Source organism: Oncorhynchus nerka, linkage group LG6 (assembly GCF_034236695.1).
Source record: "Oncorhynchus nerka isolate Pitt River linkage group LG6, Oner_Uvic_2.0, whole genome shotgun sequence".
NCBI lineage: Eukaryota > Metazoa > Chordata > Actinopteri > Salmoniformes > Salmonidae > Oncorhynchus > Oncorhynchus nerka.
Genome location: NC_088401.1, coordinates 19,995,262 through 20,017,214, shown reverse-complemented (window position 1 = coordinate 20,017,214; position 21,953 = coordinate 19,995,262). Strand labels below are relative to the sequence as shown.

Below are 21,953 nucleotides of genomic sequence, written 5' to 3'. Positions count from 1 at the left end.
CATCAGGATCAAGGGAAAGATGAACGGAGCAAAGTACAGAGAGATCCTTGATGAAAACCTGCTCCAGAGTGCTCAGGACCTCAGACTGGGGGCGAGGGTTCACCTTCCAACAGGACAACAACCCTAAGCACACAGCCAAGACAACCCAGGAGTGGCTTCAGGACAAGTCTCTGAATGTCCTTGAATGGCCCAGCCAGAGCCCCGACTTGAACCCGATCGAACGTCGCTGGAGAGACCTGAAAATAGCTGTGCAGCGACACTCCCCATCCAACCTGACAGAGCTTGAGAGGATCTGAAGAGAAGAATGGGAGAAACTCTCCAAATACAGGTGTGCCAAGCTTGTAGCGTCATACCCAAGAAGAATTGAGGCCGTCATCGCTGCCAATGGTGCTTCAACAAAGTACTGAGAAAAGGGTCTGAAAACTTACAGTACCAGTCAAAAGTTTGGACACACCCACTCATTCAAGGATTTTCTACATTGTAGAAGACATCAAAACGATGAAATAACACATATGGAATCATGTTATAACCAAAAAAAAGTATAAAACAAATCAAAAGATATTTTAGACTTTAGATTCTTCAAAGTAACCACCCTTTACCTTGATGACAGCTTTGCACACTCTTGGCATTCTCTCAACCAGCTTCATGAGGAATGCTTTTCCGACAATCTTGAAGGAGTTCCCACATATGCTGAGCACCTGTTGGCTGCTTTTCCGGTAGTGTGTATATATACTGTATTATGCATAATCACATACCTTTCCAAAGCTCCCCTTTCCGATGACTTTGAGAAAGTCAAAGTCTGTGGGCTTTGCACTAAAATGTGGAAAACATAAAAGGTTAGCAAACAAAATCAGTGACATTTTTAGAACAAATGAATGACTACGACAACCTGCAAAGGTTACGTAAAAGGAAAATGACATCCAGAAAACACATTATCACAATAGAAATATCTGCAGGCCTCAATTCAACGTGAGACTGTGTAACCTACTGTGGATTTCCAGACGGTCCCAGGTTAATATTTCTGGAGGTAGAGCTGTTCTGCAAACCAGAGAGAACAGATGATCTAGGTTAAAAACACAAACATACTTAAGCGAGGCCATAGTCTAAATCTTTATTCTACCAGAACTCTATCCTCCTGATTCCTGTTTACAAGCAAAAATTAAAGCAGGACACACCAGTGACTCGGTCCATTAAAAAAAAGTGGTCAGATGAAGCAGATACTAAACTACAGGACTGTTTTGCTGGCACAGACTGGAACATGTTCTGGGATTCTTCCGATGGCATTGAGGAGTACACCACATCAGTCACTGGCTTCATCAATAAGTGTATCAAAGGCGTCATCTCCACAGTGACCGTGCGTACATACCCCAACCAGATGCCATGGATTACAGGCACCATCCGCACTGAGCTAAAGGGTAGAGCTGCCGCTTTCAAAGTGCGGCACTCTAACCCGGAAACTTACAAAAAAATCCTGCTATGCCCTGTGGCAAACCATCAAACAGGCAAAGCGTCAATACAGGGCTAAGATTGAATCATACTACACCGGCTCCGGCGCTCGTCTTATGTGGCAGGGCTTGCAAACTATTACAGACTACAAAGGGAAGCACAGCCACGAGCTGCCCAGTGACACGAGCCTACCAGACGAGCTAAATCACTTCTATGCTCGCTTCGAGGCAAGCAACACTGAGGCATGCATGAGAACATCAGCTGTTCCGGACGACTGTGTAATCACGCTCTCCGTAGCCGACGTGAGTAAGACCTTTAAACAGGTCAACATACACAAGGCTGCGGGGCCAGATGGATTACCAGGACGTGTGCTCCAGGCATGTGCTGACCAACTGGCAGGTGATTTCACTGACATTTTCAACATGTCCCTGATTGAGTCTGTAATACCAACATGTTTCAAGCAGACCAACATTGTTCTTGGGCACAGGGACTAAGGCAACCTGCCTAAATGACTACAGACCCATAGCGCTCACGTCCGTAGCCATGAAGTGCTTTGAAAGGTTGGTAATGGCTCACATCAACACCATTATCCCAGAAACACTAGACCCACTCCAATTTGCATACCGCCCAAACAGATCCACAGATGATGCAACCTCTATTGCACTCCACACTGCCCTTTCCCACCTGAACAAAAGGAACACTTATGCGCGAATGCTATTCATTGACTACATCTAAGCGTTCAACACAATAGTACCCATCAAAGCTCATCACTAAGCTAAGGAACCTGGGACTAAGAACCTCCCTCTGCAACTGGATCCTTGGCTTCCTGACGGGCCACCCCCAGGTGGTGAGGATAGGTAGCAACACATCTGCCACGCTGATCGTCAACACTGGAGCTCCCCAGGGGTGCGATTACCCCTCAGGAAACTAAAAAGATTTGGCATGGGTCCTGAGATCATCAAAAGGTACTACAGCTGGAACACTGGTTGCATGACTGCCTGGTACGGCAATTGCTCGGCCTCTTTCCGCAAGGCACTAGAGGGTAGTGCATACGGCCCAGTACATCACTGGGGCTAAGCTGCCTGCGATCCAGGACCTCTACACCAGGTGGTGTCAGAGGAAGGCCCTAAAAATTGTCAAAGACCCCAGCCACCCCAGTCAGACTGTTCTCTCTACTACCGCATGGCAAGCGGTACCGGAGTGCCAAGTCTAGGACAAAAAGGCTTCTCAATAGTTTTTACCCCAAGCCATAAGACTCCTGAACAGGTAATTAAATGGCTACCTGGACTATTTGCATTGTGTGCCTCCCCCAACCCCTCTTTCTACGCTGCTGCTACTCTCTGTTCATCATATATGCATAGTCACTTTAACTATACATACTACCTCAATTGGGCTGACCATCCAGTGCTCCCGCACATTGGCTGACCGGGCTATCTGCATTGTGTCCCGCCACCCGCCAACCCCTCTTTTACGCTACTGCTACTCTCTGTTCATCATATATGCATAGTCACTTTAACCATATCTACATGTACATACTACCTCAATCAGCCTGACTAACTGGTGTCTGTATGTAGCCTCGCTACCGTTATAGTCTCGCTACTGTATACAGCCGTTTTTTTTACTGTTTTATTTCTTTACTTACCTATTGTTCACCCAATACCTTTTTTACACTATTGGTTAGAGCCTGTAAGTTTTATTTTTTTATTTTTTTTATTTCACCTTTATTTAACCAGGTAGGCTAGTTGAGAACAAGTTCTCATTTGCAACTGCGACCTGGCCAAGATAAAGCATAGCAGTGTGAACAGACAACACAGAGTTACACATGGAGTAAACAATTAACAAGTCAATAACACAGTAGAAAAAAAAATGGGCAGTCTATGTACAATGTGCGCAAAAGGCATGAGGAGGTAGGCGAATAATACAATTTTACAGATTAACACTGGAGTGATAAATGATCAGATGGTCATGTACAGGTAGAGATATTGGTGTGCAAAAGAGCAGAAAAGTAAATAAATAAATAAAAAAACAGTATAAAAACAGTATGGGAATGAGGTAGGTGAAAATGGGTGGGCTATTTACCAATAGACTATGTACAGCTGCAGCGATCGGTTAGCTGCTCGGATAGCTGATGTTTGAAGTTGGTGAGGGAGATAAAAGTCTCCAACTTCAGCGATTTTTGCAGTTCGTTCCAGTCACAGGCAGCAGAGTACTGGAACGAAAGGCGGCCAAATGAGGTGTTGGCTTTAGGGATGATCAGTGAGATACACCTGCTGGAGCGCGTGCTACGGATGGGTGTTGCCATCGTGACCAGTGAACTGAGATAAGGCGGAGCTTTACCTAGCATGGACTTGTAGATGACCTGGAGCCAGTGGGTCTGGCGACGAATATGTAGCGAGGGCCAGCCGACTAGAGCATACAAGTCGCAGTGGTGGGTGGTATACTGCTTTGGTGACAAAACGGATGACACTGTGATAGACTGCATCCAGTTTGCTGAGTAGAGTGTTGGAAGCCATTTTGTAGATGACATCGCCGAAGTCGAGGATCGGTAGGATAGTCAGTTTTACTAGGGTAAGCTTGGCGGCGTGAGTGAAGGAGGCTTTGTTGCGGAATAGAAAGCCGACTCTTGATTTGTTTTTCGATTGGAGATGTTTGATGTGAGTCTGGAAGGAGAGTTTGCAGTCTAGCCAGACACCTAGGTACTTATAGATGTCCACATATTCAAGGTCGGAACCATCCAGGGTGGTGATGCTAGTCAGGCATGCGGGTGCAGGCAGCGATCGGTTGAAAAGCATGCATTTGGTTTTACTCGCGTTTAAGAGCAGTTGGAGGCCACGGAAGGAGTGCTGTATGGCATTGAAGCTCGTTTGGAGGTTAGATAGCACAGTGTCCAATGACGGGCCGAAAGTATATAGAATGGTGTCGTCTGCGTAGAGGTGGATCAGGGAATCGCCTGCAGCAAGAGCAACATCATTGATATACACAGAGAAAAGAGTCGGCCCGAGAATTGAACCCTGTGGCACCCCCATAGAGACTGCCAGAGGACCGGACAGCATGCCCTCCGATTTGACACACTGAACTCTGTCTGCAAAGTAATTGGTGAACCAGGCAAGGCAGTCATCCGAGAAACCGAGGCTATTGAGTCTGCCGATAAGAATATGGTGATTGACAGAGTCGAAAGCCTTGGCGAGGTCGATGAAGACGGCTGCACAGTACTGTCTTTTATCGATGGCGGTTATGATATCGTTTAGTACCTTGAGCGTGGCTGAGGTGCACCCGTGACCGGCTCGGAAACCAGATTGCACAGCGGAGAAGGTACGGTGGGATTCGAGATGGTCAGTGACCTGTTTGTTGACTTGGCTTTCGAAGGCCTTAGATAGGCAGGGCAGGATGGATATAGGTCTATAGCAGTTTGGGTCCAGGGTGTCTCCCCTTTGAAGAGGGGGATGACTGCGGCAGCTTTCCAATCCTTGGGGATCTCAGACGATATGAAAGAGAGGTTGAACAGGCTGGTAATAGGGGTTGCGACAATGGCGGCAGATAGTTTCAGAAATAGAGGGTCCAGATTGTCAAGCCCAGCTGATTTGTACGGGTCTAGGTTTTGCAGCTCTTTCAGAACATCTGCTATCTGGATTTGGGTAAAGGAGAACCTGGAGAGGCTTGGGCGAGGAGCTGCGGGGGGGGCAGAGCTGTTGGCCGAGGTTGGAGTAGCCAGGCGGAAGGCATGGCCAGCCGTTGAGAAGTGCTTATTGAAGCTTTCGATAATCGTGGATTTATCGGTGGAGACCGTGTTACCTAGCCTCAGTGCAGTGGGCAGCTGGGAGGAGGTGCTCTTGTTCTCCATGGACTTCACAGTGTCCCAGAACTTTTTGGAGTTGGAGCTACAGGATGCAAACTTCTGCCTGAAGAAGCTGGCCTTAGCTTTCCTGACTGACTGCGTGTATTGGTTCCTGACTTCCCTGAACAGTTGCATATCACGGGGGCTATTCGATGCTATTGCAGTCCGCCACAGGATGTTTTTGTGCTGGTCGAGGGCAGTCAGGTCTGGAGTGAACCAAGGGCTGTATCTGTTCTTGGTTCTGCATTTTTTGAACGGAGCATGCTTATCTAAAATGGTGAGGAAGTTACTTTTAAAGAATGACCAGGCATCCTCAACTGACGGGATGAGGTCAATGTCCTTCCAGGATACCCGGGCCAGGTCGATTAGAAAGGCCTGCTCACAGAAGTGTTTTAGGGAGCGTTTGACAGTGATGAGGGGTGGTCGTTTGACTGCGGCTCCGTGGCGGATACAGGCAATGATCGCTGAGATCCTGGTTGAAGACAGCGGAGGTGTATTTGGAGGGCCAGTTGGTCAGGATGACGTCTATGAGGGTGCCCTTGTTTACAGAGTTAGGGTTGTACCTGGTGGGTTCCTTGATGATTTGAGTGAGATTGAGGGCATCTAGCTTACATTGTAGGACTGCCGGGGTGTTAAGCATATCCCAGTTTAGGTCACCTAACAGAACAAACTCTGAAGCTAGATGGGGGGCGATCAAGTCACATATGGTGTCCAGGGCACAGCTGGGAGCTGAGGGTGGTCGGTAGCAGGCGGCAACAGTGAGAGACTTATTTCTGGAGAGGGTAATTTTCAAAATTAGTAGTTCGAACTGTTTGGGTATGGACCTGGAAAGTATGACATTACTTTGCAGGCTATCTCTGCAGTAGACTGCAACTCCGCCCCCTTTGGCAGTTCTATCTTGACGGAAGATGTTATAGTTGGGTATGGAAATCTCTGAATTTTTGGTGGCCTTCCTGAGCCAGGAATCAGACACGGCAAGGACATCAGGGTTAGCAGAGTGTGCTAAAGCAGTGAGTAAAACAAACTTAGGGAGGAGGCTTCTGATGTTGACATGCATAAAACCAAGGCTTTTTCGATCACAGAAGTCAACAAATGAGGGTACCTGGGGACATGCAGGGCCTGGGTTTACCTCCACATCACCCGCGGAACAGAGAAGGAGTAGTATGAGGGTGCGGCTAAAGGCTATCAAAACTGTTCGCCTAGAGCGTTGGGGTAAGCATTACATTGTAAGGTCTACCTGTTGTATTTGGCGCACGTGACAAATAAACTTTGATTTGAAGTCTCAAATGACAACTGTACACTGCTGCGTTATTGTTGTAGAATGTAATAAATTATCACACATTGATAATACAATATCCAATACATAGAATACTTAATCAAGTACTCATTCATGCTAAATCAGAGCAGAGATGTTATTCAATGCTCCCTCAAGGCCATATGTGACATATTTCTTCAGTTTCAAGAGGTGACAACTAAATCCATAAAACAGTCTTATCTCCTTTCCACAGACATCATACTGTCATCCCCTACCTTGTCATCTTCGTCCTCAGATGCGTCTGAGAAGTTTTGAGATTTGTCCATCTGCAAGAATGCTCTGACATCAGGCCTATCAGATAGATAGAGATAGAGAGAGAGGGGCAGAGTGGTCACACGTTAAGGGTCTGACTGAGACATACACAAAGCCACTGCTGTTAGAGAACCACTGCTTTTAGACTCCATGTTAAACATCACTGGCTCAGGAGCAGTGTTGGGGGTAACGTGTCACAAATTACTTTTATGAGTAACATGTTACTTTTGAAATTGGGTAATATTATTACAGTTACTTTGTCAACTAACGTGTGTTACTTTCAGAATCATCTCTCTACCGGGGCGCATGTTTCCTTGACCCAATCTCGACTTGTTTCCTCATTTAGTTCTCCAGCGAGTGGAGAAAGGCTGTTTGGAGAAATGTCACGACAGCTACATCCATAAAAATATATAAACCCACCCCAACCACTCCAGTACCCCTGCATATTGAATAAGGTACTTACATTCATGTTTCCATGAAAATAAGAACTTGTTCTTAACTGACTTGCCTATTTAAATCAAAATAAAGTAAAAATTATCTATATTATTATCACTGCATTGTTGGGAAAGAGCACTCAAGGTAAGAATTACACTGTAAAGTGTTATGTCCTGTGCAAGTGGCGAATAAATTTTAAAACGTGAAATTTAGATTTTTGCCATCACATCTGTGATAGCAAGGCCCATAGAGGTCTCTCCCATCTAGTGGCAAGTGACCCTCTATACATCTCTACGGGTCTGTGTGATCTAAAACCAGAACTGGCGGCTCGAGAGAAAGATTTTGAATGAAAAGATAAGAAATCTGTACAGATTTATTTTTGGTTTACAGTATATGGCTAAATAAGCAGCCCGTATGATAGCACAGCACTTGTAGACTAGCACAGGAAAGCATCACCACAGATGAAAGGAGAAACTAGTGATCAAACCTGAGTTAGTCTACTTACTATCTTTGGTAGAGCACACGCAGATCTTGCTCCCTCTGACAGTCAAACAAACTGTGAGATTTCGATTTTTTCCATGAAAGTAACAGAAAGTAATATAACGTGTTACTTTCCACACAAAGCAATATTGTAAAGTAATATGTTACTTTTGCGAAATGTAACAAGTAATATTTACTTTTTCAAGTAACGAATCTCAACACTGTTCAGGAGATACCGCCATGATGCGACAGAGTTACATATGTTCCCTTCTGAGCTTATCATCCCCAGATCCTAACCATAACCAACCAGATCCGAACCGTAACCAATAGGGAGAACCGTAACCAAGAGGGAGAACTGTAACCAAGAGGGGAGGAAACACAAAACTGACCTTAGATTAGTTTCTAGGGGCAACTTCCTACTTGTATAGGGGGCGTCACACTTGCATAAAGTGAGGCAGATCGATTTGGTTCATTTTCAATTGAATTCAATAACTTATTTAGCTAGCTGATCAGTTATACAATACTTACTGTATACTAAGCTGAGGATGTGAGACCAGTCTCTGAATGAACTCATGTAAACCTGTTCTTCTTTGCTTGATAAACTCTAAAAAAAGAAAATGGACAATTTCATAAATATAATATTGGCTATTGACCCGGTATCACAAATGAAAGACAACCTACAGATACACGAGCAGATATGATAGAAAGTTTTTCTGGTGTAGTTTCATATCATCCGTAATCTAGTTTGTAATACCCAAATGAGCTAATTTGTTTACAATTTAAATAAAACAAAATAGTTGGCTGAAGGTCAGTGGAAAACAGAGGGGTCTGTACTGAATTCTGATCTACTGAATACATTTTTATAATAGAGTGCAGTTACAGGCAGTATACTGTACTTTTATCAGATTAATCAATACGGTACCTGGGTCAAAGTTGTCCCCAAATATTCTCTTAGCTGGGATTTTCAAGTTCAAAGATGGAAATTGTTTCCTCAACTGCATAAATAGAAAAGACAGACAAATCAGATTATAGAAAGTATATTTAAAAATAGATGTCACAGGGACCAAAATTACTCTCTACTTTCATTTTCCCAATGAATTACCTGATTTTCTAAATGTCAACTGAACATAAATCCCCACTCACAGCCTGAAAAATACTCCTTAAAACATCGGATAAGATTCTATTTTGATTAAAATCGAGTTTTGCCCAGTTCAGTCAGCAGATCTCTGATGAAAAGGTTCAGTAAGAAAGGAAGCCTGGAGTCTCACGACATGCATTTATCACACTATAACACTTTCACTTACTGTGTTGTAGAGCTTGTCAAACTCTGCGTATCGCCTGAAGACAAACCACTCATGTCTTCCTACGTTGACCATCACTTTGTAAACCTGGACAAATGTAGAGGAAAACACATTTTAGTATAGACCTAGACAAATGACACCGATGCCCTACTTTCTACTGATAATAAACGCTCTCTAATAACCACTCTGTATAATGTCTATACAAGATATACTGCAGTCTGTAATACTGCCTGCTGAACAGCCGTTGCCACAGCAACACTATTATACTATACTCATTACTCACAGTGTAGCGCTTCTTCTTGTCCCTCTGCTCATTGTAGCAGGGGATGCTGACATTGGGGAAGCTGGACTGCTCCTCCATCCTGAGCTGGAGCAGTCAGAGTTCAGAGATTTGAGGTCAAAGCGTAGGTCAGAGGTCAAGCCTCTCAGCACCCTTTCACAGCGTCCGGTCCTGGACAGAGCTCACGTGGACAACTGAACCATCCTCATCCTGGTTGACTGCTGTGGACAAGAGATGAGAGAGATTAGATTATACACTGAACAAAAATACACTGCTCAAAAAACTAAGGGAACACTGAAATAACACATCCTAGATCTGAATGAATGAAATATTCTTATTAAATACTTTTTTCTTTACATAGTTGAATGTGCTGACAACAAAATCACACAAAAATGATCAATGGAAATCAAATTTATCAAACCATGGAGGTCTGGATTTAGAGTCACACTCAAAATTAAAGTGGAAAACCACACTACAGGCTGATCCAACTTTGATGTAATGTCCTTAAAACAAGTCAAAATGAGGCTCAGTAGTGTGTGTGGCCTCCATGTGCCTGTATGACCTCCCTACAACGCCTGGGCCTGCTCCTGATGAGGTGGCGGATGGTCTCCAGAGGGATCTCCTCCCAGACCTGGACTAAAGCATCCGTCAACTCCTGGTGCAACATGGCGTTGGTGGATGGAGCGAGACATGATGTCCCAGATGTGCTCAATTGGATTCAGGTCTGGGGAACGGGCGGGCCAGTCCATAGCATCAATGCCTTCCTCTTGCAGGAACTGCTGACACACTCCAGCCACATGAGGTCTAGCATTGTCTTGCATTTGGAGGAACCCAGGGCCAACCGCACCAGCATATGGTCTCACAAGGGGTCTGAGGATCTCATCTCGGTACCTAATGGCAGTCAGGCTACCTCTGGCGAGCACATGGAGGGCTGTGCGTCCCCCCAAAGAAATGCCACCCCACACCATGACTGACCCACCGCCAAACCGGTCATGCTGGAGGATGTTGCAGGCAGCAGAACGTTCTCCACGGCATCTCCAGACTCTGTCACGTCTGTCACATGTGCTCAGTGTGAACCTGCTTTCATCTGTGAAGAGCACAGGGCGCCAGTGGCGAATTTGCCAATCTTGGTGTTCTCTGGCAAATGCCAAACGTCCTGCACGGTGTTGGGCTGTAAGCACAACCCCAACCTGTGGACGTCGGGCCCTCATACCACCCTCATGGAGTCTGTTTCTGACCGTTTGAGCAGACACATGCACATTTGTGGCCTGCTGGAGGTCTTTTGCAGGGCTCTGGCAGTGCTCCTCCTACCCCTCCTTGCACAAAGGTGGAGGTAGCGGTCCTGCTGCTGGGTTGTTGCCCTCCTACGGCCTCCTCCATGTCTCCTGAGTTACTGGCCTGTCTCCCGGTAGCGCCTCCATGCTCTGGACACTACGCTGACAGACACAGCAAACCTTCTTGCCACAGCTCGCATTGATGGTCCATCCTGGATGAGCTGCACTACCTGAGCCACTTGTGTGGGTTGTAGACTCCCTCTCATGCTACCACTAGAGTGAAAGCACTGCCAGCATTCAAAAGTGACCAAAACACCAGCCAGGAAGCATAGGAACTGAGAAGTGGTCTGTGGTCAACACCTGCAGAACCACTCCTTTATTGGGGGTGTCTGGCTAATTGCCTATAATTTCCACCTGTTGCCTATTCCATTTGCACAACAGCATGTGAAATGTATTGTCAATCAGTGTTGCTTCCTAAGTGGACAGTTTGATTTCACAGAAGTATGATTGACTTGGAGTTATATTGTGTTGTTTAAGTGTTCCCTTTATTTTTTTGAGCAGTGTATATATGCAACATGCAAGAATTTCAAAGATTTAACTGAGTTACAGTTCATTTAAGGAAATCAGTCAATTGAAATAAATGCATTAGGTGTATAGCCAAATTCTCTAAAACGATGTTGGCAGCGGCTTATGGTATAGAAATTAACATTCAATTATCTGGCAACAGCTCTGGTGGACATTCCTGCAGTCAGCATGCCAATTTCACACTCCTTTAAAACTTGAGATACCTGTGGCGTTGTGTGACAAAACTGCACAACTTAAAGTGGCCTTTTACTGCCCCCAGCACAAGGTGCACCTGTGTAATGATCACACTGTTTAATCAGCTTCTTGATATGCCATACCTGTCAGGTGGATGGATTATCTTGGCAAAGGAGAAATGGTCACTAACAGGTATGTAAACACATTTGTACACAAATGTTTTTTGGGTGCATGTGGAAAACTTCTGGGATATTTTATTTCAGCTCATGAAACATGGGACCAACACCTTACATGTTGCGTTTTATATTTTTGTTCAGTATAGAGGTACTATAGAGAAATGATACTGCACTCTATTCCATATGAGAGAATGAGCATACCTGCTCTATCATGTTACAGTTCTGCCCAGTTCTGCCTTCTGCCCTCATACATTGATCCTGCATGGAGCTGATTGCAGAGCACAGATTCTCAGCAGTTGTGGAGGGAGTTGTTGTTTGTAGCTACTAGCGAGACAGAGGAGAACCCACACTGTGGTCATTGAGCGTGAACAGTAGGTTACCTCATCCTGGAAAGACAGACTATTTGGCTACGCTCCTACACCCCCCCCCCCTTTGAGTCTCTCCATGTTCTCTGTCGCCTACACGCCCACTCTATCCTGTTTAGTTCTTTACCTCATACCTCACTATTATCCACCTCTCTCTCATCCCCACATCACCTACTATCCCACCTCTTCTCATCCCCACATCACCTACTATCCCACCTCTTCTCATCCCCACATCACCTACTACCCACCTCTTCTCATCCCCACATCACCTACTACCCACCTCTTCTCATCCCCACATCACCTACTACCCACCTCTTCTCATCCCCACATCACCTACTACCCACCTCTTCTCATCCCCACATCACCTACTACCCACCTCTTCTCATCCCCACATCACCTACTACCCACCTCTTCTCATCCCCACATCACCTACTACCCACCTCTTCTCATCCCCACATCACCTACTATCCACCTCTTCTCATCCCCACATCACCTACTATCCACCTCTTCTCATCCCCACATCACCTACTATCCACCTCTTCTCATCCCCACATCACCTACTATCCACCTCTTCTCATCCCCACATCACCTACTACCCACCTCTTCTCATCCCCACATCACCTACTACCCACCTCTTCTCATCCCCACATCACCTACTACCCACCTCTTCTCATCCCCACATCACCTACTACCCACCTCTTCTCATCCCCACATCACCTACTATCCACCTCTTCTCATCCCCCATCACATCACCTACTCATCCACCTCTTCTCATCCCCACATCACCTACTACCCACCTCTTCTCATCCCCACATCACCTACTACCCACCTCTTCTCATCCCCACATCACCTACTACCCACCTCTTCTCATCCCCACATCACCTACTATCCACCTCTTCTCATCCCCACATCACCTACTATCCACCTCTTCTCATCCCCACATCACCTACTACCCACCTCTTCTCATCCCCACATCACCTACTACCCACCTCTTCTCATCCCCACATCACCTACTACCCACCTCTTCTCATCCCCACATCACCTACTATCCACCTCTTCTCATCCCCACATCACCTACTACCCACCTCTTCTCATCCCCACATCACCTACTATCCACCTCTTCTCATCCCCACATCACCTACTACCCACCTCTTCTCATCCCCACATCACCTACTATCCATTCCCCATCCTCTCTTCAGCCCCTCTCTCCAAACAGATGCACTCAGAGCTGCATGACTTCACTCTTCTTCCCGCTCCTCCTCTTCTCACATACAGCTCACACACTCCTGCTCGCCCCCCCCCCCCACACACACACACTCCTGCTCCCCCCCACACCCCCTGCTCGCCCCCTCCCCCCACACACTCCCGCTCGCACGCTGGGCCTGTGACATTCTCCCTGGCTCCTGTCACAGCATGGAGGACTGGGAGGTATTTATAGATAACCTTCCGCTGGCTCTTTGAAGTTTGAAGCACACAGGCTAGGTAGAGACCTGTAGGAAGCTGCCCAGTGGGATCCCCAAGACAGGAAGAGGTGCCATTGTAGTGAACACTCTAGAGAGGTAGTAGTAGCCTATTATGAAATCACCTTGAAGACCTGATTGAGAAAAGAGAATTTCATCAGCCTCAATCAAAGCCTATTGATGCCTTGAAACGATATGGAGAAATTACAAAATGCCACCTCAATCAAATGTATTTTCTTCATGTTAAAATGTGTTAATGTTGATATGCTGCAAGGCTCAATATTAAATGTTCAATGTCTGCTTTAAAAAAATGTTACCCATCAACCAATAGGTGCCCCTCTTTGCAAGGCATTGGAAAACCTCCCTGGTCTTTGTGGTCAAATCCGTTTTTAGAAATTCACTGCTCGACAGAGACCTTACAGATAATTGTATGTGTGGGGTACAGAGATGAGGTAGTCATTCAAAAATCATGTTTAACACTTTTGCGGTCTATGCAACTTATTATGTGACTTGTTAAGCACAGTTTTACTCCTGAACTTATTTTGGCTTGCCATAACATTTCAGCTTTTTGTTTTTTTATTAATTTGTAAAAATGTCTAAAAACATAATTCCACTGACGTAAAGTCTCAATTTAATACATGTTAAATTCAGACCGTAACATAACAAACTGTGAAAAGTCAAGGGGTGTGAATACTTTCTGAAGGCACTGCACATGGGATCAGAGACCAGCAGCCTTCCATTGTCAATACCAGTGATAATAATTCATGTTATTTTGTGAAGTGGTTCCTTGCATCATACAACACAATTTTCAGTCACCTTTTTGGCCAACAGTGTTACAATTTATTTTTTATTTTTTTTGTGGGGGGGGGGGGGGGGGGGAGACAAGTGACTTGAGCTTTCAGACAAGTAATAAAAACAAATCAGTCCTAAGAAAGTTCATGTCAAGCACTATGCTGGTTAATTGCTGATCGTGTTGTGTCTGCTTTCCTGTTAGAAACAAAGCTTTTTGTTTGGTGGCGTGACACTGACTTGTCCTTTGTTTCATAGTGAGGTCAGCTAGCATGTTAAGTAATTTCTTTCAGACCTTGCCATTCGGTGCTCAGTGTAGTCTACACCATGCTGGCTCTCTCTCACACAACAGCTCCCAGTAAACTGTGCTGTACTGAAAGTCTTGACAGAGAGATAATTCAACACTTCCCAGTAAACTGTGCAGTACTGAAAGTCTTGACAGAAATAATTCAACACTTCCCAGTAAACTGTGCTGTACTGAAAGTCTTGACAGAGAGATAATTCAACACTTCCCAGTAAACTGTGCTGTACTGAAAGTCTTGACAGAGAGATAGTTCAACACTTCCCAGTAAACTGTGCTGTACTGAAAGTCTTCACAGAGAGATAATTCAACACTTCCCAGTAAACTGTGCTGTACTGAAAGTCTTGACAGAGAGATAATTCAACACTTCCCAGTAAACTGTGCTGTACTGAAAGTCTTGACAGAGAGATAATTCAACACTTCCCAGTAAACTGTGCTGTACTGAAAGTCTTGACAGAGAGATAATTCAACACTTCCCAGTAAACTGTGCTGTACTGAAAGTCTTGACAGAGAGATAATTCAACACTTCCCAGTAAACTGTGCTGTACTGAAAGTCTTCACAGAGAGATAATTCAACACTTCCCAGTAAACTGTGCTGTACTGAATGTCTTCACAGAGAGATAATTCAACTCACGTAGTAGTAAAGATGCATAAAGGGAGAAAGCCTCTTAAAATGCACAAGTGCAACTGAGAGACCTTCAGTTCCAGTCCCCCCCCTCCCATCACACCCACAAAGAGCAGACCAGAGAGCCCATAGGCTTGACTGGGATATTATAAACAAATATTCTCCCACTGGGCTTGTTTCAAAATCAAATCATGCAAGCAAGGCAAAATGACTGAGCATCCCGAGGCAGAACCGCTTTTTAACATTCCAGAAATACTTTTGTTCAAATGAACCTAAGCTTTAACATACTCCTTCATCTGGAATGCAGAACATAAAGTCCTGACCAATCCGCATCCTCAAACCAATATCACAAGAACAATCACATAAGGGGAAAGTAGAGGTTAAGTTCGTGTTCAGGGGTTTTAGGTCACTAAATAAATACATTTTCTGTTTAATGTATCATCACATTCAGAAAACAAACACATTCACTGCTGATCGCCAGATGTTGCACGCCACGTTACAACACTGGGCTTGAATTAACTTGTGCTGACAAGCTCAAATATGTTACTATCAAAAATAGCCCTCTTCCTGGTTGGTTCAAACACACACATCCTTGCCTGTGGAAAATCCTCTGAGGATGTTGAACAACCTGAATGGCATTATCATTAGTCTCAGCAGCCCGATGTGTCTTGTCAGCGGTCAGACCTAGAGGTCAGGAAACTGTGGATAAACAGCAGTGAAAGACCAGCCAGGAGAGCCATGTCAGCTGCTGTAGACATTGGGGGACATAGCCTGACTAAACAAGAGTGTCCTCTTTTCTGCTGGTATAAAAGAATGGAAATGCAATACAAGGATGGCCATGGAAATAGGCATTTGACTTTACTGAGCCATTTCAGTTGCTGTTTTTATGAATAGGACTATGTGTTGTTTAATTGGTGAGAGATCTATTTGTTATGCAACAGTATGAATTATTTCTAAAGGGCCAACTACGCCATTGTTAGCCGGTGGGCTATAAATTCACACAGAGACACTCATATACAATAGACAAACATCCTCCCAGGGAGGAATTGATAATGACAAAGCTTTCTCTAAAAAAAAGGAAGTGCGAGAAAGCATCTGGACTAATGCCTAACCAGCAGTCCAATACAGACACCGCAAACCTTCAGTGTTGATTAACAAACAACACTGGCTGTCCACAGCTAGCTGAGGAACTCCGTACTACTACTACTACTACTACTTACTACTACTACACACTCACATAACTTCTCCTCTTAACTCTACTTCTCACGCTTGGGAAGTATGGCTGTAAACAGCACCACTGAGAACTAACAGAACAGAACTTGATGAGTGAAACTACAGTATTTGGACACTGGCGCATTTAGTCTGCAAATAGGCCTAACAGTTGAAAATCTAGAACTGACATTGGTGTATTGAGACTGGTGGATCTATCACACGGCAGTCATTTTAGGGTGTGTTTCCTGCCACCCTCTCATTCATGGTTATGTATAACAAACCATACAACTCTGAACATTTTACAAACACACATTTACTGGAAAAACTGTGCAGATGCAACATTTTGTAACAGAATTTCAGTAAAATCTCCTTCAGTTTAAAAAAAAAAGTTTTACAAAAAAGATATGTTCTGAATTAAGTTTCAACTATGTCTTCATAAAGAATGGGGTGTCAGCTATGGTGTGACACATTGACTTTGAAAACATCTCTTTGGGTTATTAAACAGTAAGTGAAGTGGATTTACACCCAGTAACATAATTGCTGTAATTTAATTTCTTCCCTTGGGTCCCTGATCTGTACTACATAGAAATGCATAATTGTAGATATGAATGGCATTCTTTTCATGGTGATGTATCCTAAATAGGTACACAAAAGGTACAAATATGCAATATTATCCTTTGCATATTTGGGTATTATTCTACACCCTGGGTAATTGTTTTAATGAGCTCTGCCCCCAAACAAGACCAAATTTGGTTGATCCAGATTGGACCAAATCTGAACCAATCATAGATGTCTATGTTTCACAATTTTGGACATCAAAGTACAAATACAGTAGAGTACAGTAGAGTTCAGTACACTAGAGCACAGCACACTAGAGTGCAGTACAGTGTACTCAGCTCTAGTGTGCTCTGCTATGTACTCTACCTTTCTTAACTGTATTCTACTGTGCTGTGCTTTAATGTTCTGTGAACCCAATTGTGGTTTGTGAACATTGATTTCCCATTTCAGGCAATTGTATTTCAGAAACTCCGTTACCGATTTTTCGTAAATTCCGTTACCGAAACAAAATGTATATAAGTAAAATAATATATATACAACTAATTAATAGGTTTTCCTTTACCTGTTACTTCTGTTAACTTTCATTACCCTCCCTCCTCATGAGGGAGAAAAATGTGAAATTATCTTAAAGAGATTTGGGTTTTTGGTACTGGAATTTCAAGGTACAATGTTTCCTAAACTTGCAGAAGGCATAAAACTGTATCCAAAAATAAATGTACTGTAAGTGTTGATAGAAGTTGGCAGGGTTCTTTACTTCAACAGTATTGTCTTTTGATGTATTTATAATACATTTTAATACTTTGTTGGTAGATGTTTTCCATCTGTTTGACCAGATAGCAAAGCCTTTGCTTATTCCAAATGTGTAGGATGGAAAAAGGTTTTTAAGAATGTATACGCTTAAATAAAAATAAATTTAAAAAATCAACTTTGAATTGACATGCTCCTATGAACTTCACATGCTGGTGCTCATGGGTCCTTTTACATGGAAATGCCCAGATACAATACCCCCAGAAAACACCCTGGTTTTCTTGTTACACAATTGCATGGCTCTGCACCTACGCATTCCTGCTGTAGCCTAACAAGTGGTTACATTGTAGCCTAGAGTTAATATACGACTGTATAGAAATAAAGTCCCATAACAAGGCTATAGTCTCAACATGGAACACTCGTGAAATTACAAGTGGAAAAGTACACAGAGATGTCTTCACATTGACTAACTGGCTGTGGAAAGGAAGTTAAAGCAAACATGAGGATGTTCCATGAACAGACAGAGACATACGGGAAAGAACAGGATAAAATAGTTTCGTTTCTTAGTGGAACAACTTTTGAGAGAGAGAGAGCGCTGGACGTTTTGTTTATGCTTTAAATTAGACAGTTCTAGCAGAAGAAAAAGTTACGTAATGACAATTTTCAACAGATTTATGTCTGTATATGGCTCACAGCTGGAAGGAAACGATAAGGGTTGTTGCAAAGATCCTGCACGACAACAGTACAGAAAAGTATAAGTGTGAATGTACCTTATTTTGTCGGGTTTTTAATCCAACTAACTCCAATGGCGTGCTGCGCTGAAGGCAAAGGAATGTGTCAGTAAAAAAATGGAGCAAAATCCGGTGAGTTTGACTCAATTATTTAGGAGGAAAATTCAAAGTCACAGCCTGTACTTTCTAATACCATTCTGAGCGTCTGTCAAGGGGTAGCTCGAAGCAGGAAACATCAAGACGTTTGTCCTGCAAGTTCCAATGAAATTAGTCACGGGACCACACACATAAAGAGGATGAAAACATTGAGGTGGAAACTGCAGCAAACAGCAACCCCTAGCGGTGGAACGTGGGCAGGGCCACAACCACGTCGTTCCATGTGAAATTAGTACCTCTGTCCCTCTGTGACATGAGATTTACAGCCCACTCACTGTACAGTATGTTTCAATTGCTCTTAAATACAAGTAAAACTAAATGCATGCTCTTCAACCGATCGCTACCTGCACCTACCCGCCTGTCCAACATCACTACTATGGACGGCTCTGACTTAGAATACGTGGACAACTGCAAATATTTAGGTGTCTGGTTAGACCGTAAACTCTCCTTCCAGACCCATATCAAACATCTCCAATCCAAAGTTACATCTAGAATTGGCTTCCTATTTCGCAACAAAGCATCCTTCACTCGTGCTGCCAAACATACCCTTGTAAAACTGACCATCCTACCAATCCTCGACTGTGGCGATGTCATTTACAAAATAGCCTCCAATACCCTACTCAACAAATTGATGCAGTCTATCACAGTGCAATCCGTTTTGTCACCAAAGCCCCACATACTACCCACCATTGCGACCTGTACTCTCTCGTTGGCTGGCCCTCGCTTCATACTCGTCGCCAAACCCACTGGCTCCATGTCATCTACAAGACCCTGCTAGGTAAAGTCCCCCCTTATCTCAGCTCGCTGGTCACCATAGCATCTCCCACCCGTAGCACACGCTCCAGCAGGTATATCTCTCTGGTCACCCCCAAAACCAATTCTTTCTTTGGCCGCCTCTCCTTCCAGTTCTCTGCTGCCAATGACTGGAACGAACTACAAAAATCTCTGAAACTGGAAACACTTATCTCCCTCACTAGCTTTAAGCACCAACTGTCAGAGCAGCTCACAGATTACTGCACCTGTACATAGCCCACCTATAATTTAGCCCAAACAACTACCTCTTTCCCAACTGTATTTAATTAATTTATTTATTTTGCTCCTTTGCACCCCATTATTTTTATTTCTACTTTGCACATTCTTCCATTGCAAAACTATCATTCCAGTGTTTTACATGGTATATTGTATTTACTTCGCCACCATGGCCTTTTTTGCCTTTACCTCCCTTCTCACCTCATTTGCTCACATTGTATATAGACTTGTTTTTCTACTGTATTATTGACTGTATGTTTGTTTTACTCCATGTGTAACTCTGTGTCGTTGTATCTGTCGAACTGCTTTGCTTTATCTTGGCCAGGTCGCAATTATAAATGAGAACTTGTTCTCAACTTGCCTACCTGGTTAAATAAAGGTGAAATAAATAAATAAAATAAATGTATGTAGAGCGTCATCTTTAATGTCCATTTGTCCGTCTGTTTGTTCATTCCTGGTAACTTTTGTTATATTGTATTCGTTTATATTCTATTCTATTGTATTATATTCAGTTATGTTCTATTCTATTATTTGATAGTACTTGGACATCCTTTTGCTCTAACTATCTAGCAGGTGTCCCTTCCGCTCCTGAAACTGCCTCTACACGTTTGAAGGTACTGACATCATGACTGTGACTGAAGGTTGACCTCTTCATGGAGGCTTTGTGAGGGAAGAGAACGGTCCTGCAGGCTGCAGCTGTATCTTGACGTCTGCATCAAAGTGCTCAAGGAAAGTGGACGTCTGCCAAGGAACTATACAGGGTCCTGACCTCCTCTTCAGGAAATATTGACTCATCTAACAGATATTTCCTATGACCGGTAATAGTGGATACATCTAGCCTACTCATCATCACTTTATGAATGAATGTTCATGATGATAAATACCACACTTCTTTCCATGTAAGTACAGTGATACTGGCTGGCTGACACAAGTATTCCCATGGGCATAATGGTGGCCCTTCTATGTAGGCCTATCGGTGGAAATCTATGGAGATTGGGTTCAACCGAAGTAGGCATTTGTATTATAATAAATTTGTTTTGGAAAGAGATCTTGAAATTGGTATATTCGCTAATTACTTTAAACTACACTACAAAAGTTTGGGGTCACTTAGAAATGTCCTTGTTTTTGAAAGAGAAGCAATTTTTTTGTTCATGTTGTAAATGACTATTGTAGCTGGAAACAGCTGATTTTTTCAAATGGAATAGGTGTACATAGGTGTACAGAGGCCCATTATCAGCAACCATCACTCCTGTGTTCCAACTAGAGTGTCTAGTTTGAGAAACAGATGCCTCACAAGTCCTCAACTGGCAGCTTAGAGGACAACTCTAATGAACTTGTCCTCTTGCTCAATTGTGCATCGGGGCCTCCCACTCCTCTTTCTATTCTGGTTAGAGACAGTTTGTGCTGTTCTGTGAAGGGAGTAGTACACAGCGTTGTTCGAGATCTTCAGTTTCTTGGCAATTTCTCGCATGTTATAGCCTTCATTTCTCAGAACAAGAATAGACTGACGAGTCAGAAGAAAGGTCTTTATTTCTGGACATTTTGAGCCTGCAATCGAACCCGCAAATGCAGATGCTCCAGATACTCAACTAGTCTAAAGAAGGCCAGTTGTATAGCTTCTTTAAGCAGGACAACAGTTTTCAGCTGTGCTAACATAATTGCAAAAGGGTTTTCTAATGATCAATTAGCCATTTAAAATGATAAACTTGGATTAGCTAACACAACGTGCCATTGGAACACAGGAGTGATGGTTGCTGATAATGGGCCTCTGTACACCTATGTACACCTATTCCATTTAAAAAATCAGCTGTTTCCAGCTACAATAGTCATTTACAACATGAACAATGTCTACACTGTATTTCTGATCAATCTGATGTTATTTTAATGGACAAAAAAAATAGCTTCTCTTTCAAAAACAAGGACATTTCTAAGTGACCACAAACGTTTGAACGGTAGTGTAGATCCATAATACAGTACATGTAGGCCTACAGTTGTTCAGATCATGTAATGTATGTCACAAAAGTATTTGTACACAAGGGGGCAGCAGGACACCATTTGAAATAGAGCTGTCATTCCACGGCTGTTGTTATGCATGCAGAAGGGCACACTGTCTGCCAGCCTCTGTTAATTATTATTACAGTAGGCCTAATGTTTTGTTCTGCATTGAACATAACTTGAATATTGTTGTTATTGTAAAAAAAAAATGTTATAAATACTTATCTTTTACCTTCATAATCGTCTATATTTTTACAACAGGTTTGTATAATGATTGTAGAATAGACAGATAAAAAAAATATATTTAGGTTTTTATCACCACAATACTGTCGTATGAATTGTCACAATGTTCATTTGCGCTCAAAGCGAAAGGCTCTTTTGGAGCGCTCCCCTCATTCTAACCAATCAGGTGCGAGGCCGCCTGCGCAGATT

The 21,953-nt window shown here is 43.5% G+C and overlaps 1 protein-coding gene across 3 annotated transcripts in view; it reads right to left on the bottom strand.

The window, feature by feature from the left end:
• The window catches only part of LOC115130140 (serine/threonine-protein kinase Sgk3-like), a 35,883-nt gene extending 17,293 nt beyond the window's left edge, over positions 1-18,590 (bottom strand). The window contains exons 1-8 of one of the 3 annotated variants that reach the window (XM_029660942.2): positions 18,381-18,590; positions 9,348-9,565; positions 9,068-9,151; positions 8,686-8,758; positions 8,292-8,367; positions 6,812-6,887; positions 989-1,038; positions 756-813 (exon numbers count right to left, since the gene is read on the bottom strand). In XM_029660942.2, the coding sequence (XP_029516802.1) occupies positions 756-813; positions 989-1,038; positions 6,812-6,887; positions 8,292-8,367; positions 8,686-8,758; positions 9,068-9,151; positions 9,348-9,425 (495 nt within the window). In that variant the 5' untranslated portion in view covers positions 9,426-9,565; positions 18,381-18,590. Of the gene's footprint in view, positions 1-755; positions 814-988; positions 1,039-6,811; positions 6,888-8,291; positions 8,368-8,685; positions 8,759-9,067; positions 9,152-9,347; positions 9,566-10,848; positions 10,869-18,380 lie in introns of those variants that run through there. The other 2 variants (XM_029660943.2, XM_065019365.1) reach the window with 2 other exon arrangements.
• Positions 18,591-21,953: the final 3,363 nt, after the last annotated feature.